The sequence below is a fragment of the Alosa alosa genome, chromosome 1 (assembly GCF_017589495.1).
Source record: "Alosa alosa isolate M-15738 ecotype Scorff River chromosome 1, AALO_Geno_1.1, whole genome shotgun sequence".
Taxonomy (NCBI): domain Eukaryota; kingdom Metazoa; phylum Chordata; class Actinopteri; order Clupeiformes; family Clupeidae; genus Alosa; species Alosa alosa.
The window spans coordinates 21,882,617-21,910,516 of NC_063189.1; the positions used below are offsets into that span (position 1 = coordinate 21,882,617).

Consider the following 27,900-nt stretch of genomic DNA (forward strand, 5'->3'; position numbering starts at 1 on the left):
TCATTCACCTTCAGCAAACATTGTGTGTTTGTGCTTTTTTCTATTAACCTCAGCACCGAGCCAAATCTTTCACCTGGTCCATGGTGAGACCTGCACAACTCCAGGTTTCAACCTTTGGCTTTGAAGCCATATTCATTTTTAATGAGGCAGCTGAACTCGTTAATCAATACAAACACACGTGAATTAAGTTCCTATTCAGTCCCCAGACAGGAGCAGAGATGTGAGGGAGAGGAATGCACCTGGCAGGAAGGGTTTGGCAGTTTGTGTGTGTGTGTGTGTGTGTGTGTGTGTGTATCTCTCTTTCTGTGTGTGTGTGTGTGTTTGTGTGTGTGTGCGTGTGTGCGTGTGTGCACGCGCGTGCACACTTGCTTGTTTGTGTGTATATGTGTAATAGGGAGAAAGTCAAAAGAGAGAGAAAGATCTCTCCACTGTAATCATTTCACCAAAGTGGACAGCACAAAGATCTCTCTGAAATGCACATTGTCAAGGACTAGCCATGGTCTTGTGAGAGGGAGAAAGACAGAGAGTGGGAGAGAAAGGAGGGGAGAGAGTGGAGACAGGGAGGAGGGGAAAGGGGATGTGCTTCTTGCTGGGCCCTGGTTGTGCGAGCAGCCTCAATTATTCATGGGGCGGTGCACATGTCAGAGGCCTACAGACAGGCACGCTGCTGAGGCCGCCCTCGAATCAAAAAGCGCCATACCCACAATGCACTAGAAGCGCCCCCTCTCGTCAGACTCACTCCCCCCTCCCCTCTCTCCCCTGTTGTTGCCTTCTGTGTGTGAGAGAACTGCAGCGGAGGCCTGCTACACGGCACATTCACACCTGCACCAGGAGCTCACACACTCCATTTTCCACCAGTGGACATTTTGACATGCCTCATTAACCTGCCCTCCAGTCAGTTCAGCTCTCCTCAGCTCATCCTCCATGTCACAACATGCAGGCCCTTTCACAACTCTCCAGAAAGTGAAAAGTGTTACATAATGTTCTACGTTATGTGTTACATAGTATGCATATGTATACCATATGTTATAACTGTTATATATGTCCACATAGTGTGGTCCAGAATGGCCTCTAAATGAGTTTCCAAGGCCGTGTTTAATTGATGTGAGGAATGTCATTTGCCCAGACAACCTTGGCTCTCCTCGTCATGTGCATATGAACCTGTGCTGTGCTGCCAGAGTGAACTGGGCTGGGTCACCGAACCTTTGGCCTCCACTCAGAGCACTCTGGGTATGTAGCCCACAGTTCCAGGATGACTGCTCACCCATGCCAGACGCTGTGCCAGAGGTGCATGTTAGCTTTGCCCACGAGTGTCCTTTGGTCTGGCTTTGACCCTCCACGCATGACTGAGTTGCCAGAGAGCTTTGCCTAGCAGCACACATGGTACCAGTGGTGGCCTCCAGCTGGACGAGTTCACTGTGGGTACAATCCTGAGTCTAAAGCGAAGCTGGCCAAACTTGGCCAGTGAAAGGAAATAGAGAGATAAAGTATGCCAAGAGTTCAACACTGGACTAGACAACTCTAACCCTCTACTTACTTACAGACAAAACTTTCTAGCAGTGTTTGCTTTTAATCTCCACCACGCTGTGCAACACCTCTATACCTTAAGCTAATCTATCCACAGATAGGAGCTAAATACAGTACAAACATTTTTTATGATTCTTTGTCACACACAACTCTCCAATTCTCAGCTGACATTTATTTAAAAAAAAAACTTGTACAGTCTTGTTCTTTCATTTTTTTTTCACTTACTTAAGCCTTCAGCCTTAACAGTTAAACCTCCAACTTAAACCTCCAAGAGCCTGGAGAACTGTAGTGACAGTTTTCATGAACACACTCTCAGAAATGGTGTGGTCTGTGTTTGTGGGCTGTTCAGCTCTGATTTAAGCCTATGTCACTGGGCATAACACATGAGAGCATGACATGACATGTCAAAAATATGGATGACAAAAATGTCAAACAAATGAACAAAACTTTCAACACTTTTTTTCTCTGAGAGGAGGAAATGTACTCTTTACAGAAGACATAAACAATCGAGACAGTGCCTTCCCTTCTCTTTCCCTGTGTCTGTAAGGGCAGTAATAACACTGTGCAGTGCTCTCCCCGGGTGTCGGAGTGGACAAGTGAGGACACACCGACTCTGCCACTCGTCGTCTGCTCTTTACCCAGGGATCAGTGAGCTTCCCATAGCCCCCTCCCCCCATATTGAAACTCTGCCACATATTTCCCATGAAACCCATCTGATCCTTAAAGGCACAAGAGAGCACAAGCAAAATTAATATTACAGCATGTTTACCCTCTACAGTTATCACTCTCAGAAGACATGCTGTTGATGTTTGGGCTTTCTTTTTGCCAACTCCATATGGAATCAGGTCAGAGGATGGCGATAAGTTTGCACTACTTAAGTCAAATAACTTGTATAAATGTCAATCATCCCTGAGCTTTTATAAATGATTCATCCTCCAGTGACTTTAACCACATACTTTCTGTGTGGAAATCGAATGGGGATAACACTGAGTTTTGGCAGCCGTGGTTTACTGGTTAGCGCTTCGGACTTGTAATCGGAGGGTTGCCGGTTCGAACCCCGACCAGTAGGCACGGCTGAAGTGCCCTTGAGCAAGGCACCTAACCCCTCACTGCTCCCCGAGCGCCGCTGTTGTTGCAGGCAGCTCACTGCGCCGGGATTAGTGTGTGCTTCACCTCACTGTGTGTTCACTGTGTGTTGAGTGTGTTTCACTAATTCACGGATTGGGATAAATGCAGAGACCAAATTTCCCTCACGGGATCAAAAGAGTATACTTATACTGTTTGCTGGGATGCGCTCAGTGATGTCACCCTGTGAGCCTGCGGTCAAATTGTATTGACAGAGGAACAGACGAGGGATGTGAAGCTGCTACACAGCTACAGAAAACAACAACAAAACAGAGAAACAGGAACAAAGCCTTGGCTTGTGCCCAGAGAGGGAACTAGCTGTAGTCCTTTGGTTAATTAGCGATCGCTTGTTGCTCTATGAACCTGAAGTTAATTGCACACCCAGTGTGGTGGCACACGCTACAATTCCCACACATCCACAACCCCACAGGCCTGTCAAGGAGGAAAGCGCATACACACACACACACACACACATATTAGCTGGCCTATTGTGTGGCCAGAGAGCCACACACTGCGTGGTAGCTGTGGCGCTTTGCCCTGCGATGGCTCCTCTGACTGCTTCATCAACAGTGCTGTAATTTATGTTGTGTTAATTAGGTCCCATGGTGGCCGTGGGGGTGGGGGCTGTGATGGGCAGCCAGGCCAGGGCAGAAGCTAATGGCACGAAGAGTGGCTGCTGGCTCCTCACTGATACCAGTCGCCGGTACATGCCGTCAGCAATGGCATCAAACTGAGCCATGGACAAGTTATAATTACTGCTGCTGAATTATTCATGTGGGTCTATATGCACTCCTGAGAAAGCATGTGTGTGTGTGTGTGTGTGTATGTGTGTGTATGTGTACAGTATGTGTGTGTGTGTGTGTGTGTGTGAGAGAGAGGTAGTGATAGAGAAAGAGACAGAGGCGTGGGGAGAGACAAGTGGACTTTCTCTTTCCTTCGTCTGTATTGTGAGTGCACTCCGTGGAAAGCCCTGCTGATGAGGACGAATGTCATTGCCTGGAACCTGCACAGCACAGCTGCTCTGGCCCTCCATGCCAGCCAAACCTGCTCATTAGCCCAGGCTGGGGTCAAAGGTCACGGCACCCGGAGCACGGCGGCGGGAGAAGCACAGCGGCAGCGCTATCCCAGCAGGCCCTGGGGTTGTGTTATTAGCACACAGTTGGCTGCCAGAAGCCAGTTCAGGTTGTGAAAAAAGGTCTGCCCTCCTCAGAGAATCCCCCCACCCCCCAACACACACACATACATACACAGAAACTCAAGAGCAAACACAAAGACTCAGGCAGCCTCTCAGCATGTCCACTCAAGCACACATCATTAACACACAAACCCTTATAGCCTCAGAATATTTATGAAGAGTATAATACACAACCTACATGGAGAAGCAGAGCGCAGACTGGACAGGCGACTCTGAAGTTCACATCAGGTTATGTGTAAGAATACTGCATCCTCTTATTATTTTCACAGAAGGGTGCGGTTGCATTTCACATATTCCAAATATTATCTACATACATTGCTAGAGGAGATGGGTTGCCATGCCCAGCCAAAAAACTGACGATCAATCAAAAATGAGACCATAGGCAGAAGGATTTGATGTGAGAGCCACCTTAAGATCATACACTCTCTTAATTAGACTAGTGTTGGGCGGGAGAGGGGGCTCACATCACAGTGTTTGTCTAATTCCCTTGTAATAAATTAAGGCCATATAGCCATAAAGCACTGAGACCGTTCTACTCTTAACAAAATACATAAATACATTATTTATTCACAGGATAACCCCTGAAACTAAATAACCCTTTTTAGAGAAAATTACACTCAACCGGCTGACAAGGAGACATTTTAACAGGGACACACACACACACACACACACACACACACACACACACGTGCATAAAGCCATAAACTACCCTGAAGACATTTAAATTGCTAATCACTGGGTATCACCAACGTCACACAGAAAATGAATTATTTACACACATGTCCAGATACCATAATTATTTCAGTTTAATCAATTTATTCTTTTTTCTAATCTCTCCAACCTTGATCATTAATCACTTTAAGCCGACCATGTTTTACAAGAAATCATAATTACCATGGCCATGCTCGTTATTGTAACAAGATCAAGGACATCAGAGGCAGGAGGGAGATGTGCCGTTTGGAGGTTGTTATGGTGGGAGCGAGTGAGGGTCGGTGGGTGGTTGGGGAGTGGAGGCCATAGCTTCACGCTGTGGAAACTAGGCCAAAGCCAACCCAGGGAGCTCACAGCAGAAGTGTACTGTGGCCACAGAGGGGTCCCAGGTCCCCAGCGTGCACCAGCAGGACTGCATTACACTCACAACACAAACAGCTTTAGATTCCTCACAGGGGTATTTATAGCTTGCAGATATTGATATTGGTGTGATCATACTGAGACTATGATCGATGCTGATACGTGAGGTTTATTTGTTGCCTCTTTTGACTGATGTAAATTAGAGAGCCTTGTGGCCTTGTGGCGAATCTGGTGTGAGTCTGCACACTTTGGAGTGAGGGCTCACAGAGACTGGAAGAGTCCTGGAAGTTCCATTGGATTTGTAGTTGTTGAATTTCCCCTGGGGATCAATAAAGTATCTATCTATCTATCTATCTATCTATCTATCTATCTATCTATCTATTTAGTTATTTGTCTGCCAGAGTAACATGTATGTGACTGTTAATGATGGAGTTTGTGTGTGTGTACATGTGTATGTGTATGTGTGTGAATATATGACATTAGTCTGTGGCAATAAAGTGAATGTGAGTGAGTGAGTGCATGCGTGTAGTGGGTGGCTGTGTTTCTCTGTGCTGTATGTGTGCATATGAATGAGGGGAGAGGGTTGGAGAGAGCAGGAGGGGGGGGGCCTCTCAGACGGGGGGCCGGTCAGATGTGCTTTCGTCCCTCCAGTCTCAGCCGCAACCCTCATCGCCTCTGTGAGCCATGCCACTGTCAGCGCCTCTGACCCAGCAGCACTCAGTTCAGAAGGCACCACAGTTCACAACCACAGAGGCGGGGGAAACATTGGGAAAACAGGGTTCGCCAGAGCAAATGAAAGATGGAAAAACAGGGAGGGAAAACCCATAGGCGTCCCAAAAAAAAATCAAGAAAATCAGCAGCAGCGGGAAAGTCAATGTTTGCTCAAAGGAGCGTTTAAATATACATTTATTCAGAGACCAGCGAGTTCAAACAGCAAAATTGATTGGCTCCATTCATCCTCATGCTAACTGCCATGCATAGCGGCCACCTGTGTGCGAGAAGAGGGATAGTTACCGAGGCGACAACCTGTGTTACCAGACTATGTACATCAAAAATGAAAACATATTAATTTAAACATAACACACAGACATATAGATATTGGTGTTACATTTATGTCATTTTTCGTTATTTTGTTATTAGTTTAGTTATAAGTGCCTGCTTTTTAATGGAATATTACTATTCCATTCCAAACATTTTTCATTTTTCAGATTCATTTTTACAAAAGAAACATATGGACCATCAATGGTCTTACTTAATTTTACAACCTCAGAAAACCACTTGTCCACTCAAAATGCCAAAAAAGATGTTTGGTGAGGTGACAGAAAGAAGTCAGTCCCAACAGAAACCTGGCACCTGTGCAGCAGCTCCAGTAAGTGTCAGTCAGTTGCCATCCCACTGGCATTTCATCCATCACGTCACACCCAACCTGTCACGCATGACAGATATGACTGGGCTTCAAAGTTCCCTGCAATCCATGATGCTCAGGTTACTGTTTATCAGAGACAGTAATTGTTCTGGTATAAAATCAGTGTTATTACTCTTCAAGACCTTAATGATTCTAACATCTTATTCACTTGATACACTGCATGTTTTCCTGTAATGATTTGTGTACATATTACTATAATTTCAAGAGTAAATATGTTATATCTTATATGCTTATCATTCTGATCAGCTCTGATCTAGTTCTTCATCAGTACACTCCTTAAACATTGGCAGTTTGTTTTCCATACTGTAAATTTTTGTCTTTGGTCTTTCATTTGAATATATGAGAAAGGCCATCTTTGGTGCCTCCATGTTGGACAAATAGTGTCACCAGAGCAAGTGTCCATTTGGCACTCTAAATGCTCATGACAGAGGACACAGTTTGCAGGGTCATTCACAGTATACAGCCAGTGTCTGGCCACAGAGCTGGAAGTTAGACTAACAGTTCCGAGGTCAGTCAGATATCATGCCTCTCAGGGTTCCCTACACAAGTAACCAGCGAGATACAGGCTCTGGGTCAGTGGCTCACTATTCTTTTTAGGGCTCTCAGGCAGGATGACCGGCATGACACAGACCTGGGGTCAGCCAGTTGCTGTCCTTACCAAGCATCCCTGTAGTGGGTCATTGGCGGCCAGCCCCTACTCTCGTTATTTATCTCCATCTGACAGTCCATTCCTCTTCCTGTCAACACATCCGAAACGGCCCCTCCACAATATTTGGCACAGCTCCTTCCCCAAGCCCCTGCGCCAGGACCCTGCAGAGTCCACCAACCTCTTTTCCTGCCCACCCGCCGCTAGGCATCGTGGGATGTTTGGCTGTTGGACGTGCCAGAGGGGTGGTGCTTCATAGTCTCTCCCTACTGGTGTGGCGTAAAAAGACAAAAAAAAACAACAAAAAACAAACAGAAGTGGATCCTGTGTTGTCCAGGCCAGTGCAAAGGGTCCCCCTCACCTCTGGCTTTCCGGAGGGGTAATTACATAGTGGGCTAGCAGGCTTCGCCTGGCCTCCTCTGGCTCCCCCCATCTCCCACCGGAGTGGACAGGACGTGGCCCCTTTCATTAGCGCAGCGGCTAGCGCGGCAAGAGCACTGGCCGTCGGCTTGATGAATGGCCCGGCCTCGTCGAGCGCAGGAGCGTGACATGCAGAGGACACAGTGGGAGGAAAAGTCACAAATAAAGTGAGCTGAATTACCAGATAAAAATACCTGACAGACAGGGAGGTGTGCAAGGTGCTAGCAGCCTCACAGCTGCCGGCCTGCCCCCCTTTTATTGAGACAAGATTCTGGGTTATCAGCCAGAGACCGGTCACCTACTTCAAGGACAGGGCACGGAAGTCTGAGAGAGTGGTCAGTGCTAAATTTCAGCCATTCAGAGAGAAAGTGGCCATTTTCAGAGACGTTTTTCAGGTTATTCCTTTGCTACTTTTGTGAACTTACCTCACACATGGCTCACAGACGAGTTTAAAGTGACACTGAGAGGCATAGAAGGCGCAATTAGCAGTGGCTACATGTGGGAAACCTGCTTTGATTTATAATTCAGCATGGCTCCTGGTACTGTAGGATGAAAAAAAAACATTCCTCAGAATTAGACCTGCGACTGGTCTGTCTAGTGAGAGAGGGCAATTTGTGAGGGCTTTTGAGGTGCTTTAAGGGTGCATGTGAAGTAGAAAGGAAAGAGGTTGAGGGGAAAGTCACGACAGAGACGGAACGTGACCTCCATGCTGGGTGAATCTTCATGGGTGGTGGAGGAGGGGATGTAAAAATGAAGGGTCTTACCTTCCACACCGTTTCAGAGTTCATGACCATCAAATTCTCCAATGGGAACAGCAACCTGGTCCCATAGCGATCATATTTAGGCTTTATACATATTTATTTATTATACATATTTATGGCATGTACATCAGTGACTTTCATTGCCACTGCCCTGTGTGATCAATGGACATGTACTCTGATAGATTATAAATTAAGTTGAACAGCGTTGAAGTGAATTCATCTGAGGGGCCGTCCTGGTGTCTTCTCTGACAGTTTAAGCAGCCGCAGCCAGAGCGGCTCTTCCCACTGATGAGCCTCTCCCTGGCATCGGCTCAGCGCCCTGGGAGGATAATGATCTGATCGTCTTCTATTCCGAGGGCCTTCTAAAGCTAATGTGCTTATTTGACACTTTCGCACGGCATGATCCCTCACACGATAAATCCCCTCTGTTCCTGCCGATGGGTGCATTCACACCCGAATGAGAATCATGAGGCCCCTTTGATCACCGAGTCCCCTGTTAAGGTTTTAAATGTCTCAATTCCCGGCTATGTTTGTGCCGTAGCGCTTTCTCGCTCATTTCCTGTGGCCCCCACCGCCCCTGAGCGAAGGAGTCAACTCTTCCTCCTCTCTTCCCAGCACCACAAAAAGTCTTTCAAGTTCTCCTCGGGACCGCGTAACAGCCATAAGCCCCTAGATTTTGTTTCCCCCCGTCTTTGTCAAACCCGTTGCCAAATCTAAAAAGGGCCAATAAGCTGGGTCTTCTCCGCCAGCTCTTCTGGTAATCCCCTGCTCCTTCACTTTCAAAAGGAATCAATGCGGAGGTTGTTAACGGGTGAGCTGCACTTCGCTCATTTGTTTAGGAAGTTACTAAAAGTGGGGTGACAATCTTCCCATATCTCTCAATTTGCACCTGTGGGAATGGCTTTTCTCAAGGCTATGTCATGCAGTCCTTCACATACAATCATAGAACATATAACACCACCAGTATACACCAATATATCAAGCGCATACATGCAAGCCTCATCAGTATGACAAAAACATCCTACTGTACTTTAAGAACACTCAGTCTGTAGAGAAATGGTGTGGGAGCCCTCCCTAATTTTACTGTGAAAAAATGTATTATAGAGCAGGTTGCAGGATCTGCCAACCACCTTGGCTAATGTCAACCGAGCGAAGCTTGAAGCAGTGGGGTGGTATGTTCCACTACAACCCTCCAGCCCTGGGTCTGGCTCCATAATTAATATGTTGTTGTATCAAAGTTGATGCGCTCGCCTCTCGAAATGTCCCCCACGCCGCCCACCTTATTGAAGGCCTGACCTCCAAGCAGCTGAAGGTTGCTACGGAAATTTGGCTCGCCCCGAGCGAAAACATCTGCTCCCCTTGCGGGGCGGGACGCACGGACCCCGCGGCTCAGCTGGGGCCACAGCCCAGTGCGAGAGCCCTTCCCCTGTCCTCGCACGCTGACCCCAGCATTTATAACCAGCCCAGCAGCAGAGGCAGGGGCGAGGCAAGGCGGTGCTATAGGCCCCACCACGCAGCTCCATCACTGGGCCCCCTCCTCCACCCCCAGCCTGGTCACTCCATGCGCTGGGAGGACCACGCCTGTCTTGTCATCCTCAGTGCCGCCTGTCGAGAGCAGAGAGGCGATGGGGGATAGGCAGAGGAGGAAGAGGAGGAGGTGGAGGAGGAGGAAGGCATCTGCGGTGCTCCCACAAAGTGGCGACTGTTGGAGAGCTGACAGAAGCATCTGTCATCCACCCTAAGCCTTCATACACTCACCTGCTGTCCGAGGCCCTGACTGCCTCACTCTCTCGATCTCTCTCACTCTCTCGCTCTCTCTCACTCTTCCTCTCCCTCCCTTCCTCTCCCTCTCCTCCCTCCCTCTCAGCATGCATGCCTCTCTCTCTCCTCCTCCTCCTCCTCCTCCTCCTCTCCTCTGCTCCCTCCCCCCCCACCACAGCCGCGGATCTGAAGCTCTCCTGCGCCTCCCTGAGAAAAGCTCCTGTATCTCCACCCCGCACGAGCACAACATCCAGCCATGAGTGCCAGTCAATCAAATTCACTTTCTGCGGCGAGCTGAAAACATACAGAATATCCCTGCTTCACAACATAGCTCTACATTTAACACACTCACTCAATTTCTGTTCCGTTCTGAGTCAGTTTTTTTCAGTGTCTGTTTTGATCTGCATTTGGAATTACATTAAATTACTAACCCAAATTGACAAGGATTGAAGCACGATTCTTGAAGTATAGACTGATACACCATCAAATAAAACAATCTAATGTTTGTGAAATGTCAGCAGCGATATTGTAACATTACAGCACTGCCTGACAGAAAGAAAAGCAAGTAAACATGTTGGGGCTTCTAATGGAGGCGTTGACCTGCCTGGCGACCACTTTATCATTCTCCAATGGCACCCCCACCCCCTAACGGGCAGTAGGGTTGCCAGCAACAGAGGGGAAGGATGCCAATCGACACAAACACACCGACGGCCCAAGGACACCATCGCTCACTCAACTTTGGGAAGGTGCCCTTGAGAGGACAAGATGGGGGATCCTGTACCGACACACCTCTGAGACCTCCTGGACACAGGGTGCATGTACATGTGTCAGCTGGGGAAGGTGTGTGTGTGTGTGTGTGTGTGTGTGTGTGTGTGTGTGTGTGTGTGTGTGTGTTTACTTAGGTCAGCATCTTTATTTTAAACAAATAAAATGCATTACATTAATCTTCAATCATATGTGAACTACATACAATCACTGTTGTCTACGGATATTCAAGTGCAGGGGTACTTCTGAAATGTTCATGAAAATATAAGTCATAGGTGCAAAAAAATGCATTTCATGAAGGTTACATTCAACAAGTTTGTTTCAACAGTTTCCTTCTTTTGAATTTGTACTAGAATGATATCACAATGTACCTACTGACCTCCAGCTGTGGAGGGTCTGAGTAATTCTCTTTATTTGATTCTGTATAGAACTTGGGTGCGTTTCCCAAAACCATAGCTGCTAACTAAGTTAGCTAACAGGTTAGCAACTATGGTTTTGGGAAACGCACTCCTGGGTGCTTATATCCATCAAATCTGAGCCCAGTGAGCCCAGTGCACACAGTAAACGAGGCGCACTGACAGTTAGGTATTTTTTTATACAAGCTCTAAACTTCTTCTTTCAAACATTCTATTTTTCTGTGACCAGGTTTTTCCACATTAGGGTATAACACCTTCCGTGACAAAAATATAGTCCCCTCATACACAACTTGGGGCTATTCAGTGTCCACAAGGAAAGGACTGAGGTGCCAGGATGCCTACGTAAGCACATCAATCAAACAGCGCCTCCGTCTGTTCCCAGGCCCTAACTGCAGTGATACATCACAGAGGCTGGGCCATTGGAAGGACCCACAGCAGATGTGTCTCATACTTTGAAAGCAAGTCAGGAGAGAAACAAACTCGAGAGAGAGAGAGAGAGAGAGAGAGAGAGAGAGAGAGAGAGTACAAAAATGAGAGAGAGAAAGAGAGACAATGTGAAAGAGGACAGGAGAGGAAAAAGAAGACAGATGCCGCATGGACACCTAGGCCCCCAGTTAGAGTGACTGTGAATGAGGTACTGTGCCAACAACTCATCTGTCGAGGTGAAGGGTAGAGGCCTGATTACCACCCCTAGTCATCCGCCTGAGCAAGACCCCCATCGTGCTGGCCGCTGTCCAACAAAGGGGTCTCACCCCACAGGCTGGGAAGGGAGTCCTCCCTGGGCCAGGCCGCTCTCAGCCCTTTCAATCCCCCCGCCAGGGACCCTCACGGCTGACATGGCCTGTCCTTCACACCAATCACATGCCCCTATTGTGTTACCCTGCTCTGAGACCAGAGCATCTTCTTGTAGGTGATATTCTCTCACCCTCTCTCTCTCTCTCTCTCTCTCTCTCACACACACCACACACACACACACACACACACACACACACACACACATGGTATATATGGCTGCTATTGTTAATTATTTCATCCAGTTGTTATTCAGAGATCATTGTATTTGAAACCCAGATCCAAACACTTCACAGACACAACTAGGCTATGTGCACGAATACAACATACAGAGAGACCGACAGACAGACATTTTTGTTATAAAATATTGTAACCTAGTAGTCGTTTGCATTCACATGACAAGAATTTAATACCACCACTAGAGAGCGCTAAATTCAAGCTTCAGCACATTTTATGAGCATAGCATTTTCTCCCACCAGATGGCATCATTGTAAAAACGTGTAATATGCTTGTAACAGAGAACTCTGCTTGAACCCTTCCTGTTTCAGAAATATATGAAGTTACATGTAACTTTCAATTGTTAAATTGTTTTGTTGTCAGTTTTAAGGGCCACGCCTAACTTTCTGATGTTTTAAGTTTCCATTCATACGACCATATCAAATTATGATTTGTGGTGTGAAAGACACGTAGGCTTACTTATGCAATTTAAAATATATATATATATTCAAATTGTGTTTCAATACTTACATATGAGATGGTTTAAAGCGAACAAAATATGCATCAATGCATTGTGAACGAGGCTAGTTCTAACCATTGATGTTGGTAAGCTAATGAATGTCTAGGATGCTTAAAGTATGTAAAACCGATAATCTTGTTTGTTTAGACAATTTGACGAAATTAGTCGCCTGCTTCCCTCCACCGTCCCGTTATGTACGTGTTTATGTAGATTTATTAATTCAACAATCTATCTACATTAAATCTGCCAAACTAAGGAGTATGTTTTGATCCTATTTTCTCCCCCTATTTCAAATCTCGATTGGTACCGTCGGTGTTCCGCTGCGCGGGAGTAGAGGCTGCTGCTTGTCGAAGGTACGCTGACTGTGTGCTGCTAGTGCTAATTCCGGTAAGCATGGTGTCTATTAATCATTTTAAAAGGTGACTGTAGTAAAGGCACACTTACATCAGATTATTAGCTTTATTGCTAATTTCACTCAGCGGGCCAAGTAGTGCCATCGCAATTTGACAGCAAAGGTCATAGTTAAAGCTCACCAGCAGCACTCTGCTGAAATTGCATACCGAGCTAACTACTGAAACCGAATGTATCCATAGAAATGCATGGGCAGTTCGAACTTGCTTGATGGAGCTGCCACCACGTGAACGCAACTAGAGTATTGTGAAACCATGTACTGCCTGGTTTCTTTTAAAATAATAAAAAACAATTATTGGGTGGATGCACGCTTTATTTGTTTGCATTGCTTGGGGGAGGGGTCACTGGACACTACTGACCCATCCACACCCTAAAAGCTTGACTTTACCTCACGCGCCGAGTGTTTTGTTTCTGTGCTGATGTCATTTATTGTTTTCAAAGTTACGTTGTTGCTGCAGTTCGTTTAATTTGAAGCAGTTTTATTGGCATAACTTGTTTTGTACTTTCATGAGATAATGATATTGCAAGCTTATAATACTTCAATGGTGTGTCTCATTCAAGGTCTACGCATCAGAAAACATGGCTCGGGATTTCAGACCTGGAGACTTGATCTTTGCCAAGATGAAGGGTTATCCCCATTGGCCAGCCAGGGTACGCATGGCACATTAGACTTCCCTCATGAGGACCACTGAGTAGACTTGATGTTGAACAATCAGTGTTAGTATAAATAAATTATGCCCTCCAGTGACTGAAGTGTGACAAGTCTTACCTTTGTATTCTATTTCTTTGGAAGATTGATGAAGTTCCAGATGGGGCTGTTAAACCGTCCAATGTCAAGTTCCCTATCTTCTTCTTCGGCACTCATGAAACGTGAGTTCACCTTTGCCTCACCCTCCTGCAGAATAAAGTGGGCTGCTCCACTGGAGTTTGTCTAGCTGCATATGATGCATTATATAATTCAGTTGACTGTAGAACGGGAAGATCTTCAGTAAAAGAATTTATCCCATCAGCTTCAGCCAGCTAAGTTAATTCATATGACTTGGCTAAGACCACAAATATTATTGTCAATGTATCTAATGGCTTTCTCCTTTTTATTTAATTTGTTTGATACAGGGCATTTCTTGGACCAAAAGACATATTCCCATACTTGGCTAATAAAGACAAGTATGGAAAACCTAACAAGAGAAAAGGTTTCAATGAAGGCCTGTGGGAAATTGAGAACAATCCAAAGGTGGAGCTAGGTGGAGAGAAGGTAGGGTTACGTGTTTAGTCTTTGTATAATTTAGGGATGCACACCCCTGCATCGCCCATGCCCCACAGCTCTCTATGGTTCCCACCTCTAGTCACACCTTGCTACACTCAGGAGTGCCACTCTTGATTCGCTGAGAGAGCACCAAAGTTGTTGAAAAGTTAAATGCTTTCGAAAAATGTAAATAATTCATGTATTTCTTTTGGATGAGTATGATCTTTACTGTAAAGATTCTTTATGACCTCAGCAGATGATGTCGGCTGAGTCAGCGGAAGACAAAGACTCGGACAGCAGCCCTGAGGGAGAGGAGGAAGGCGAGGATGGGGAGAGGGGGAGGAAGTCCACGGTGGGTTCCTGCTGACTTTGCACATGAAGTTGTGGTGTTTCTGTGATCCTGATCTCTTTACCCACCCTGAAAACTTCTCTCAAACCCCAAGGTCAGGTGCCCCTCAGTGCAGGCCTCCGGGCAGGGTCACCCCGTCGCAGACACCCCTACCCCTGAGCCTGCTGGTGGAGCAGCAGTGTGCTGCTGGGTCCCCCTTAGCGAGCTAGGCCCTGTGTTTAACACCTGCACCGTGGGGCCCTTTGTGTTTGGTGTCTTTGGCCCAGGTGTCTGGCAGTGAAGCGGGTGAGGAAGAGGAGGAGGAGGAAGGGGAGATGGAGGTATCAGGGCAGGGGCCCCTGTTGGAGGAAGTACGTACTGTCCACTGCATGAGGGGGAGCGGTGGCCGCTGGAAAGATTTCATTCTGGTTTTAAGTTTTGCTGGGGGTGAAGGGGACTGGGGATTGCATGCGGTGTACTATGTTTGGAAGTATAGCTGCTTTTGGATGCCTCATTTCCTTTATGGTTTCCATTACTGTGGCAAAGCTAGCAGGACGTGGCAGTGTGGATGGTGACGGTGAAGAGAGGGTTTTAAGCCTTTGGTTCTTTCACTCCTCTGTTGCTGTTCCCAGCCATCTGAGAGGCTGTATGCTTGGAGCACTCCCACCTCTCTGCAGTAGGGAGACTGGTCAGGGCTTGCCTCTTCTCTCTCATGCGGAGCAGTCTCTTAACACAGAGATACAGCGCATAGTGCTTGATATGGCCACACATTCCCATGAGCCATATGATCAGTGGAATGAGTATGCTACCTCATTGTCACCAAAATATCAAGTTCAACATCAGATGATGTCTCTTCTCCCTACACTGGTTTGTGACGTTATGTCATTACACTATTTTATGCTATTCCAGGTGTATTATTAAAGAGAAGGCCAGTCATCTGTATAGTTAGTGTTTATTTTGGACTTCAACTGCTTCCAGGAAGAGGCTTATGACACCTTCCCTCAGCAGGAGAAATCTCCAGACTGCATGCATCTTCCTTTGTAGAACCATTTCCCACATCCATCGAGTTCAAAATGTAAAAACGTTTAATAGCTGGTATTTGTGAATCTGATTAATTATTGTTATTCTTTTCTTTTTAAGGAATCGACAGACACATCTAAGCCAAAAAGGGGGCGAAAGAAAAAGGTAGCACTGCTCATCAGGTGTGAGGTGATTAAAAATGGAAGTACCTACCCAGTACCTACTTAACAGTCTCCTGTGTCTTTATCAGAGTGAACCAGAGCAAGACTCAGAGAAAGATGAGGCTGCCACCAGTCCTACTTCAAGTCCAGCTGGTAAGGCCAAAGCACCTTTGCAGTTGTCATGTTAGACCAATGCCATTCTATGGTGGTGATTTATATGTGCGTGTGCAGGTGGAGACACACCTGTGCCTAAGCGGCGTGGCAGGAAGCCCAAAGCAGAGAAGTTGCTCCTCCTGCAGCAGCAGTCATCACATGACCCCCACGGATCAGGCAGTGACATGTAACCACCTTTCTCTCATCATCAGTGCCACATAATACCTGTGTGTGTGTGTGTTTGTGTGTTTGCTTGCTAAAGAGTGTTTTGTTGCGGTTTTATGTTTATCCAACAGTAGTGTTGTTGATTAAGTGGTTTGTGTGATGTGTATCTGCATTCTTTTTAAGCTTTATTGATTTGTGTGGTGTCTACATAACAGGGAGACTACTGCAGATTCTGAACGAAAAAGGAAGCGTGGATCAGATGACAAGAGCAAACATCAGGAGGAAGACGAGAGGAGGGCAGATGGCAGGAAGAGAAAGGACGAGGCGAAGAAGGAGCCAGAGGCCAAGAGGAAGAGAAACGCCAAAGATGGGAGCTCCTCTGACTCTGAGGATGAGGAGGTGAGCATAAACACTCCCTCTTTTAACAGTATGCTAGTGAATGCGTGTTAGTGTTGGTACATTGACCCTTTCTCATGGTCCTTCCAACCTCTACAGAAGAGCAGTGGACCAGGCAGGAAACGCAACCCGCTGAAAGCCCAGCAGAATACAGTAGAGCCTGACAAGGATGAGCGTCGCCGCAAGGGAGACGACACCAAAGAGTGAGTCCAGGCCTCCAGCCACTCTTAGTTCAGGGCAAGGGAAATTAACACACTGCTGAATACAAAGATCACAGTCAGAAATGACCGATCATGAGGGCAGCATTGCATATGCATAGTGTGAGGGATGGTTCAACGATTAAAGAAAGAAATACTTCATGACGAGGCTCATAATGCGCGACATTCGAAAACGGAAGAAGAATTTAAGTCATGCACTGACTGCACAAACAGTCCTTTATAAACCCTTTCTGTACACTTACAAAGTTAAAATGACACTAGTTTGTCTGTAGGGACCCTCTCCACAGTATCACAGAAGTGTAAAAATATTTTGAGCCTTGTCAGTAGCTTACTAAGTAAGTAGCGATTTACTTTGATGTAGCAAGCTGGCAACAAGGCTGTCGTTATATGCTACTTTGTTGTAAATACATTTTCCAGACTAACTAAAAACTCCGGTTTATACTCATTATTATTGAAAACAAATATACACCAAGTTGTTTTTGGACCATAGTTGTCCTTTAAGATTGGAATAGAGAACACCTGATTTTTTCAATTCCACATGATAAGAATGAGATTGAGTAGACCAATCATCCATTTAGAGTGTGGCATGATTGGGAGTAATGAGCACAAACATAACGACAAAACATAACTAGCTGTTTGCTTTTTAATATCATAGACCATAAAACTGTCCGGTCAAGATAACATCAAACATGTTTGATTGAATCTGGATTGCGTCAACAATGGAAAGAAATGCAAAAGATTCAAATCTGTCACGCAAACACACATAGCGATTCATGGACATCTCAAAATCGGGCTTAAACATCAGGTCTGCTCCCAGTATAGGTGTTCTGAGTGGAGGCCTTCCTGTTTCTGTTGCTTTGTGTGTGATGAGACTTTTACGCACGTTTCGTTTCTCCTGTAGATTAGGGAAAGAGGACGCAATGAAGGACGAGCGGAAAGGAGACCGAAGGAAAGGTGAACTTCAGAATGTTTTCTCTAGTTTTGAACTTGTCGATGCCCTTGTGCCTTTCTGAAAGAGTTTCACCTCAGGGGACCTTTTTAATGAAGAATGTTATATTCACTTTTGTGCATGACGTTCCTCCTCCATGCTTTAATTTGTGCCGATATGTTTTACACAATTCAGAAATGTCCACAGAGCACCGACTGCAGAGGTTGCATGGAGAAATCAAGATCTCTTTGAAGATAGACAACCCTGTGAGTCCTTGAGTCTGATCATCAAAAGAGCATTTTTTGAGTGAAGATGTTTAAAGATAGCCCTGCCCTTTCCTCTCACCAGTGCCAGGGGCTGCTCTGGTATTAATGAAACACTCTCTTTGTGCTTGCCTAGTCTTAGTGTGTGACTATGTAGACGTATGTGTGAGAGAGAGACAGACAATGTGTATGTTTGTGAAGTTTGCTCCTTTATTAACTGAAGTGATATTTGCTGAAGCGTTCAGTGCTTGTTTAATGCTTAATCCCAGGATGTGAAAAAATGCCTGGTTGCATTGGATGAGCTGGGCTCTCTACAAGTCAACACCCAGCACCTTCAAAAGCACAGTGACCTGATAGCCACCCTTAAAAAGGTACCGACTCACAACAACTTCTTTCCAGTGCCCTTCTTCGTTACTTTGACATGTTGGTCCAGTGACCAACTCCGTTACTCTCTCCAGGGCTGATGTATGCCCTGCCTCGAGCAAGTAACTTAATTATGAGATGCCATTTCTAACCTGGGGTTTCGTCTTGACTTCCCTCAGATCCGCAGGTTTAAGGCCAGCCAGGACATCATGGACAAGGCCACCATGTTGTATAACAAGTTCAAGACCATGTTCCTGGTGGGTGAGGGAGACTCTGTGCTGAGCCAAGTGCTCAACAAGTCTCTGGCTGAGCAGAGGCAGTATGAGGAGGCCAAGAAAGGAGCGCTGAAGAAAGCCGAGCAGGCCAAAGAGCAGAGCATGGGTGAGTCCACAAGGCACAGCAGCTCTGTCAGGGCCAGTACACTACTGTTATATTGACCGACCTTCTTCTCTCACCTGAGTCTCTCAGAGCATTTTGACCTGCTTTAATGATCTTTAATGGCATCCCTTTTAAGAAAGCATTTCAGTCCATGTAAATGTTTCAACTGTCACTGCTCAGGGTTAGGTATATGTGTTGATGATGTTTTTGGCGAACCACAGAGGGACAGGTTGCGAATGGAGGGTCAAGCCCAGAGGTGAAGCAGCAAGAGTCTGAGCAGAGCAAAGCTGCTGAAGAGAGCCACACTGTGGAGAACAGGTTGGATTTGTTTCCTCAGAGCAGAATTCTTTTCCTAGTTTTCTCCTCCCCTTAGCCCAATTGTGCTAGACTGTATTTCAGTCCAGCTGTTTTGTAGGGTATACAGACTGGTATCTCAAAAAAGCCTACTCCAGGAGATTTGCTTACTAATAATGAGCAGAGTTATCTGTAAGTGTGAGGATCTGTTCTGATAATAATCTACCTTCAGACTTTAGTCAGATCCGTCTCTGTTTTTGCCTTTAGTGTGCCAGTAGCCCAGCAGGAATCCGGTTGAAACAAAGGCCTCTTGTGATGAAGAGGAAGCACTGACCTCCAGGGGTCCTCCAGGCACCTGCCACGCTCCAGCACACGGTCTCCACTGGGATCACAGCACCTCTCCTCAGAGACTAGTCCAACAGGGTTTCATCCTCAGCAGCATCTGTTTGCACACCACTGAAGTTTCCAGACAAAAAAAAAGATTTGAGTATTGAGTTGTCGGACAGATTTGCCCCCATGTTTAAGGAACTGGACTTCCAACAGTGATGGTTCACCATTATGTTACACTGAAAGTGCTCAGAAGTTTAAAGCTCACTCAGAGGTTATGCACATATCTTTTCTTCTTTGTGCCTTTTTGTTTTATTGAAAAAATGGCAAAAACCATGCCAACCTTGCCATAGTAGTAGTCCAGTTTGGACCATTTGGCAGTTTTTGTAAGTTTTTAAGTAAAATGCATTGCTTTGCCTTTGCGGTCACTAGATATTTCGAATGTACTTCACTTACCGTGATGTCCAACCTGCTCTATGCAGACAGTTAGTTGTAAGTTGTTTAGTGAAGTAGTCAGATGGTGGTATCCCTCATCATGTACTATCTGCCTGTGGATCATCATAGTATTCATCCCTAGTGTAGGTGTATATATTTCTTGAAGTACTCTCAAAGCGAAGACAGTTTTGCCTCAGAAGTGCTACTAGATAGACATGCCAAAGTTCACCTTATCAAGGAACTGCTTATGTCTATTCAAATTGTCTGTTTTTAAAGCTTTCATTTTACTGGCGTTCATGTACTGTAAATAAGAGTATTTTTGTGCCCATCTTAACTTTAACTGTTTTGTTCTCACTAATAAAGCAGTGGTTACATCAAAAGCTTGCTTCTGATTTCTCCTTAGTGAATTATTGGTGTAGTAACATTGGATTTTCTCTGGAGCTTTACAAGACAAGTTTGTATGGTCTGAACATTTTGTTGTTTGTATTACATGACTGATTGGGTGGAATTTCTACTGTACTTTTGCCATGCCAGCAACACTCCCCCTTCTTTCAGTGCAGTCTCCACTAGGGCTTTGACTTTTGCCCAAAAATCATATTTGAAGTTCGTTTGTTTATTAATATTAAAATTCGAATATGTGTTCATATTTTAACCATTACATGTCTTCAGTAAGACCGATATTGGTATCAAACTTAAGTTCTATATGTTCTGTCCACCAGAGGGCAGTGTATCAGTTAATGTCAATAGACTACGTGCACTAAAGGCCGAGTATTTATGCGTGTGTTAAAATTGTTATTATTAAGCACAGGGCTGGGCGATAAAACGATAGCGATATGTATCGCAATAGACATGTAATCGTCTCGATATCAATAAAAAATACGTTCAATAGAACATTCATAATTAAAAGCAACACACACCTCCTGCCTTACTTTGTCCATAAATAAATAGACTATATATATTGCATTGTAGTATGTCAAACTCTACCAGAGTAGGCGATAGAAGTAGGCCTACTGTACCTCAACACAGACTCTCCTTGCCCCGTGCACTCTCTCTCTCTCCCTCTCAACAGGTGCATCCCTCCTCAGCATGGACATGTAATCCAAACATTAATCGTGCAAGATGACTGGCTAAATGGCTATTAAATCCGGTTAGCATCATTAGCACGCTGCACGAATTTGTTCAAAACTGTTGCATTCAAATTGACTGCTAAATTCTAATCATCTCAATCCCGATGCAAATGGGAAAGTATTTTCCAAGACTCAAACGGGCCTGTCCCAGGGAGAAAAAGTATTCATTTGAAACTTAAACACACGTGGGGAAACTGAACAGTCTAACCAGTAGACTATGATAAAATAGAAAATTAAGCTAACGTTAGGCTACTTTGTTTACAATATGTCCAGGCTTCAACCAGTGCTGCTTTTCATTCAGACTTATCTGCACATTTATTTATTTGAGTGTTTTTCATGATTGTGTTGACATTTCTTTTCCCTGTTTGCTTTGATTGATAACTGAGGTGATTAAAATCAGAGGAAGGTTAAGTTTAAAATAAAGTAATAAAGTGTCTATTTTGTCTGTGGGAGCTCACTAAGCGCGAACCAGCAAGGATGCTAACTTCACCTACAGGAGCCCAGATGACCAATAGCCTTGCTAATGAGTTCGCGATTTTACTTCACCAGGCGTGAAAAAAACCTCGGAATCTGAATTGAAAACAACGTTTACAACCCAACACATTTACAAAAAATTATTTCCATAGGCTACAGGTTCGAATATTAAGAGATCCCTACAATTCGTTCGAATATCTTTAATTTTTAAAATAATCGAATTATATTCGAATAACGAAGTTCGGAGTCAAAGCCCTAGTCTCCACTGACTCAACAAGTCTGCATGCAGGCTAAAATTGTGGATGGATAAGCAGATGTTTGTCCTGATTACAGATCCTAAGAGAATCGTTGTCAGGATATGATATACCAACAACAGCTGTGAGGGGGATAGGCAGTGTAGCTCTCCAAAGGTGTTAGAGCAAGATGCAAAATTAACTAATGTAGATGGGCAAAGTGCAGTCATTCAGTGAGCAAAGTCTGTCATGTATGATCTAAAGATATTGTATGTCCTTAGGCTGTTAGTATTAAAAAGATACCACGGCAATAGATTTTGCTTCGTTATTAAATTAGCTATAGAACTTATGCCCACTATTTTGATTAAGGCCCATACACTTTTAGCTGCCTCATTGAGTTGTCTGGAGAACTTAAACATCAATAACTATTTTGATGTGTGGTTATCACAGTACATCCATCAATCAATCCTTCCTTTCACTTATTTACAGATGTTTTCTGTCAGGAAAATGAGTAAGCAAGGCTATGCCTGCAAGTCCACAAAAAAAGTTACGCTCATTCACCATTCATGCCAAGAGGAACCTGACTGAGACAGGAATGTAAAGATTGAAGGCACTTTAATAAATAAAAAATATATACATCTTCATTTGTAATGGACAAAACAGGTAAATGTAATGTAAATAACAAATTGTTTAAATGAATAAAGTCAAAGAAAAGTGAGACTTAGTTGAAAACTCCAGGGTCCACATACGCATAAGCCTGGAAGTCATACAGCTTATTCCCTTGGTCATCATAATGAAGCATGCGAAAGCATTTATCGCAGAACAGGCAAGGATCCATGGGAGCAAGGCGGTCATTAGTGGTGATCCACCTGGAGAAATTAAGCAAGAGAGTCACAGACAACCAGTAAGCACACTGTAAAATGTCAAATCCACCAGTGACATTGAACACGTTGGGATGTGGGCCTCACCGGCTGATGTACAGGTGACACACGCAGCACTTCCGTGTGATGACTCTGTGCTTGTGGACGAGCAGTGGGTACAGTGTCCTGTCTCTGCAATCATCTGCATGGATCAACCTGACAAGTATGGATCGAAATCCAGTTAAACAGTTGTCCAGTATAAAACGGTATTTCCATGCCTGAGTCTCAGGCTTAGAAAACACAAGTTCAATTTGACTTTCACCTTTTTTCGTGACTGCTCATAGAATGTCAAGGACACCAGATTTAGCATCCCTACTTCAATTCACTCATGAAATCTGCAACACGTGGCACATATCTAGGAATGATTGTGACTGTATTAAAGTGCATACCTTATGTCAGTGAGGACCATCACATGCTCACAGTCTCCTTGGTGGCAGTAAAAGTAGGGGTAACCAATCTTCATCCTGAGGTCATAGAAGGTGGTGTCCTCCATCTTGGCGGTTTTAAACTCCGGGTAGTCACGGGTCTTTGCCCACTCGCGTGTGGTCCTGTGACATCAAGAACGCCCTATTAAAGACTGCTGTTCGACAGTAATATTTTTGAGCACAAAAACTTAACATTATGAAACCAAAATGGATGAAGGACTCTTAGCAATCAATTAAACAGTTGCTTATGCTGTGGAGATTTCTGTTGCAGTTCCACAGGAAGACTACTATGGGGTGACCACAGGCAAAAGCCACCAGGCCTGCCTTGTGGTAGGTTTGACATTTTGTGTGTGGGAGGAAAAGGGTGGAGCATCTCCAAATCGATTCTACTAATGGCTCACAAGGCTCTGGCAAAGTCATGCAATAGCAGTTCTACCGTGATGTGTGTAACACCTTGACAAAACAAATGGATGAAATATGCCTACAGGAACTGGTGTAATCGTTTAGTCACTTTAGAGCAGTCTTAAGAAATAATTAAAGATAAAGGCTTACTCGCTGATGTCCCGACATTCTGGGTATCTCATATCATTATAAAAGACTCCCTCAAAGTAGAAGAAAGCAGACTTGTAGTGATCCTATAAAAGGAGATGTTTTTGTTTAGTTTTCTGTGGACTGGTACAGAGTAACAACAAAATCCTACACAAGGAGGTCACAGTGGACACAACAAAGTTAGTAACCAGTCCTTGGCCATGCATAAACCCTTCTTCTTCCTCATCTGACCTTGCTAATGTACTGGGGTGTGGCATCAGGCGTATTGCTGAACTCCCCAAACACTTGGAGGTCACTGACACAGCAGATAGCATCCCTCAGCTCGGTCAGCTTCTGGCTTCCGAGCACCTGCAGGGTCTGATAGGCCCTGACATGTTTGAACTAAATCAAAGTAAATTCAAGTCAATTAAATCAGCATAAGAGGCTAAGTAAATAATTGTTTATTAGCTTTGAAAGATGAAGTGTCTTCATCTTTTCTCTCAAGGATCCAAAAAAACATAAGTGGCACATACTGTACCCTTTCAAATATAACAGGGTAGATGATGTTGAAACTCAGGACGATTTCTCCTGCTGGGACCACACTGGTAGAATCTTCTGGCATTAACCCCAAGTGTACACTTTCCTATGTGGTGGACACAATATGTAAAAAGGGACACCATCGTATTATATCATAGCTTTAGGGTTCTGTAGGCTCCTGTGTCAGAGGTCACTTAACATGGATGTGTGTTACTATACAGCAACATTGCAGAATAGATTATGTTACATTACATCACATTCATGTCCAGATGTTTCATCAACTGAGAATTTATGGCTGACATGTTGACAATGGCATGACGGAAGTTTTTAAAGACCACTCATAAACTTTATACTTTACTTTTTAACACAGTAAAAAAGTAGTCTGTAGTCGGGTGTGGCCTGACAAAGTAGACTGGCTTTGCCAATCCTACATTTTGCTTTACAATATAATGATATGTGGGACTGAGTTCAAATACATCTGCATTCAGCTGAGCTGAAGATGCATGTTCATTGAAAAAATGTCCTGTGCAGCATTCACCATCTGACATAATCGAATACTAACCATTTCATTAGAGTAGTTGTCGTGTCTTCCGAGATTATCTCTAACAAGAGTCTCTTTGTAATCTTGTCGTTTTTTCCGAAGCCTGCAAATCAAAAATGCAAAGTCTTCGTAACGTACACAGCAGACATCGAGTTGACTAATTTCTGCAACAGACACAAGATAAGTGAAGAAGGCGTTCTACACGTTACCGCAAACATGCAAGTTCAGGATCTGGTGGCACGACACTTGTGTCAACTGGCTGGTCATCATCAGAGTGACTCTTCAACGAATCTACACTGGATATGGAAACAGTGAAACTAAAATTAGTGTCGAATAAAATATATAAAAGCAAAAAATTACACTTAGAATCAACATTAAGAAATCAAGTTTACTATTCTGCAACAGTAGCCTGTATTGTGGGTTCACAAACCTGCAGATATCTTTGAGCTCGTTCAGCGTCTCTGTGGGAATTTCTAAGAGCTCTGCAAATTGCGCATTTTCAATTTCTTCTGACTTTGTCTCGTAAGAATACAGATCGGGCGGCAGAGTTTCAAGCCACACATTTCTAAATGACCCTATATGAATTATTTGAGAGTTTAAAGCATTAGATTCATATCTAGGAACATTTCCACCTAGCGTTTCATCTGCGTTGCTCTCCGCCATGTTTCTTCAAAAATCATCACTACGTCATCACAGTAGTGCTTCTGGGAAGTGTAGGTTAATTAATGCTTTGACGCAACCATGATTGCCACCACCCCAACCCATGATAGTCCGGTGGTAGCCTATACGGATCTTAATGAATGTGTTGTTAATCGTGTAATAAACAATTAGCACGTAAACACGAGCAGTTTTACCTTATTTACTGCAGATGTGACGTCAACAATAGCCAATGCCAGTGTGTCTGGTGATCATGTTCATGTTGACTCGTGACATTGCATAAAATCAGTGAATATTCAATTCCTAAGCCTACTTCTTAAAAGCGTCTGCCTTCGCAGCTGGAGAAGTTGTCGTTCCCACGTGTTTGCAAGTGAGACAACACGATATGAGAATTTGCACATTTGATCAAAATTATTATTTATCAGAGATGGGGGACTGAGTCAGATGACTTGAGTCAGACTCGAGTCACATATTTTTCAGGACTTTAGACTTGATCAACATGTATGAAAGACTTGACTTCACTTTGACTTGCTATTCATGACTTGAGACTTGACTTAGACTTGAGACAAATGACTTGAAATGACTTGACTTTTTATCTTTTCATAGATATTAAGGAGACAACTCTACGATTTTAGAAAATCTGCTTATTACATTATTACAAGGCCTTACATTGTACGATTTTGGCCTGTTTAAACAATCTTGCTTTTCATGAAAGAATCATGAAACTTTCAGGGTTTGTTCTTGATGACCTAAGCTTTAAATTAAGATCTGGAGGCATTCTCAGTTTGACCTCTGTAATATGTTGTGACACTAGGTGAATGGGGTAAAAAATTTAAATAATAGATATCACCATGGAACTTTATCAGTTGATTACTCATGTCAAGCTAAGAAAAAAATGTATTGAAAGTTGTTTATATGTTAATGTTTACATATGCAAATTAGGCCTTTTCTCATTAAAATGCGCTAGGTCATATGGCTTGGGAGGTATTGAAAAAAAGGAGTCTGTTTCTTATGAAATAATGTATTTTCTTTAAAACGTTCATATAAAATACAGCGTGCATAAAGTCGCTATAAAAAGAGGTGTGTCTGATGAGTCCCATATAGGATAACTATTCTGCATTGGTTTGGAGTCACTAGAGCATCCTCTCCAGCTGTATCGCTGTGTGGGGCGGAAGCTGCACTGAATACAACAGGAAAGCCCTGCAGCGCATAGTGAACACAGCTGGAAGGATTATTGGTGCTTCACTCCCCTCCCTGAAGGACATTTACACCACCCACCTCACCAATAGGGGCGACCAAAATTGTGAGTGATGCAAGTCACCCAGCTCACAATCTGTTTGATCTACTGCCCTCTGGGAAGAGGTACAGAAGCCTGCGCGCCCCACACTACCAGACTCACCAACAGCTTCATACACCAAGCCGTGGGATGCTGAACTCTCTCCCTCCTCTCCCCCCTCCACCCTCAGCTACATAACATCCTGGACATTGGACCCAAAATGGCCGCCTGCACTACTCCACTTGCACACTTGCACACTTGTACACTTTTTACAACTGGTGTTGTTGTCCTGAAACACAACACTTCTGCTGCTCTTACATAACTTGCACCACTATGCCACTTTCTTCTTACTTAGGTCAAACAGAACTACCCAAGCCTTTTATTGGCCTGAATTTGCACTAGTATTTTTATTGACTGTCTATGCACAATTTCAACCACATTTTGCTGCTCTTATTTTTTCATTATTATATGTGCCCTCTTATTTAATTATTTACTTACTTTTTTGTTTACTTGAATGTTATGTTTGTCTGTGGACCTAAATTGGTAAAATATGTCTTGTCTTCACCGTGGGATAGTGAGAAACGTAATTTCGATCTCTTTGTATGTCTGGAACATGTGAAGAAATTGACAATAAAGCTGACTTTGACTTTGACACTAGGTCATGGCTTGGGAGGTATTGTGTCCAGGAAAACGAATGAAGTTGCGCAGGAACTGCTTTAGCGCAAGGCCAAACTTAGTGACAACACGCATACCCGGCTGAGCTGTTATGTAGTCTATATATAAACTTATTTATTAATTTTCTATATGTTTTTCATTTTTTGTACTTGTTTTAATTATATCTTTAATGTGTCTGAGATGTTGTTTGTTCATCTGTCTGGTGAGCCAAAGACAAATGTCCACTACGGTGTAGGCTAGCTAGATTAAAGATTTATTTTATTCTATTCTAATCCACCATGCGTAATGTAGGAATGGAGAATGCTTTTCAAGTAGCCTATATTTAGGATTTAGCTGAAAAACTAGCGTTCTTGAAAAACTCGTTTGGAAAAGAATGGATAGGCTATCATGTGATGGCGTAGTCTTATCGCCCTCTCACGGTGAATTGCACGGATGAATATTACATGATTTTGTGCTTCTTTGTCAATCGGACCTTCGTCAAAATTAAACAAAATTGTGTGACAAGTGTAAAAATAGCGGCCTGGTTGAACATGCACTGAAATAACCGAACATAGGCCTAATTGAACATAACCTGAACAAAACCTACCCCTACCAGGTTAACCCTTAACCCTTAAAGGTGTAGGTTTTTGAATGTTAATGAACGTTCTAAAGAATATCTGGGTTCATTGAATTCAACATAGAATTTTAGAACCTTTAATTGTTGCGGAACTTAGAATGTTCAAAAACCTACACCTTTAAGGGTTAAGTTCAGAGCCTATGTTACCATAGTTACTTACATAGCCT

General features: G+C 44.1%; 2 protein-coding genes across 5 annotated transcripts; one reads left to right on the forward strand and one right to left on the reverse strand.

Moving 5' to 3' along the window:
* Positions 1–12,934: 12,934 nt before the first annotated feature.
* psip1a (PC4 and SFRS1 interacting protein 1a) lies at positions 12,935–20,104 on the forward strand. 4 transcript variants are annotated; one of them, XM_048263723.1, is made up of 17 exons: positions 12,935–13,028; positions 13,614–13,703; positions 13,846–13,922; positions 14,166–14,304; positions 14,549–14,647; positions 14,911–14,994; positions 15,764–15,808; positions 15,894–15,957; positions 16,036–16,144; positions 16,338–16,521; positions 16,618–16,721; positions 17,638–17,690; positions 17,860–17,930; positions 18,197–18,298; positions 18,470–18,671; positions 18,890–18,986; positions 19,230–20,104. In XM_048263723.1, the coding sequence occupies exons 2-17, from the start codon at positions 13,632–13,634 to the stop codon at positions 19,258–19,260; spliced, it is 1,533 nt and encodes a 510-aa protein (XP_048119680.1). In that variant the 5' UTR covers positions 12,935–13,028; positions 13,614–13,631; the 3' UTR covers positions 19,261–20,104. The 4 variants fall into 4 exon arrangements, with proteins under 4 accessions (XP_048119680.1, XP_048119663.1, XP_048119657.1 ...); XM_048263706.1 differs by having other exon boundaries at positions 12,976–13,028; positions 17,872–17,930; XM_048263700.1 differs by having other exon boundaries at positions 12,976–13,028; positions 14,552–14,647.
* Positions 20,105–22,156: 2,052 nt separating this feature from the next.
* Positions 22,157–25,243, reverse strand: snapc3 (small nuclear RNA activating complex, polypeptide 3). The gene is made up of 9 exons (XM_048250163.1): positions 24,940–25,243; positions 24,719–24,805; positions 24,531–24,612; positions 23,970–24,074; positions 23,684–23,833; positions 23,456–23,538; positions 22,868–23,026; positions 22,527–22,634; positions 22,157–22,427 (listed from the first exon to the last, which is right to left on the reverse strand). Exons 1-9 carry the CDS (start codon positions 25,170–25,172, stop codon positions 22,280–22,282), a joined length of 1,155 nt encoding a protein of 384 aa, XP_048106120.1. The 5' UTR covers positions 25,173–25,243; the 3' UTR covers positions 22,157–22,279.
* Positions 25,244–27,900: the final 2,657 nt, after the last annotated feature.

What these genes read in the sequence shown, in the direction of transcription:
- psip1a (XM_048263723.1), top strand. Translation starts at nt 13,632, where the DNA reads ATGGCTCGGGATTTCAGACCTGGAGACTTGATCTTTGCCAAGATGAAG. An exon ending in AGGGGCCCCTGTTGGAGGAA is followed by an intron (nt 14,995 to 15,763) that starts GTACGTACTGTC and finishes TTTCTTTTTAAG; the next exon opens with GAATCGACAGACACATCTAA. An exon ending in AAAGGGGGCGAAAGAAAAAG is followed by an intron (nt 15,809 to 15,893) that starts GTAGCACTGCTC and finishes TGTCTTTATCAG; the next exon opens with AGTGAACCAGAGCAAGACTC.
- snapc3 (XM_048250163.1), bottom strand. Translation starts at nt 25,172, where the DNA reads ATGGCGGAGAGCAACGCAGATGAAACGCTAGGTGGAAATGTTCCTAGA. An exon ending in GAGCTCAAAGATATCTGCAG is followed by an intron (nt 24,806 to 24,939) that starts GTTTGTGAACCC and finishes TTCCATATCCAG; the next exon opens with TGTAGATTCGTTGAAGAGTC. An exon ending in ACCCTGTTATATTTGAAAGG is followed by an intron (nt 23,834 to 23,969) that starts GTACAGTATGTG and finishes ACTTTGATTTAG; the next exon opens with TTCAAACATGTCAGGGCCTA.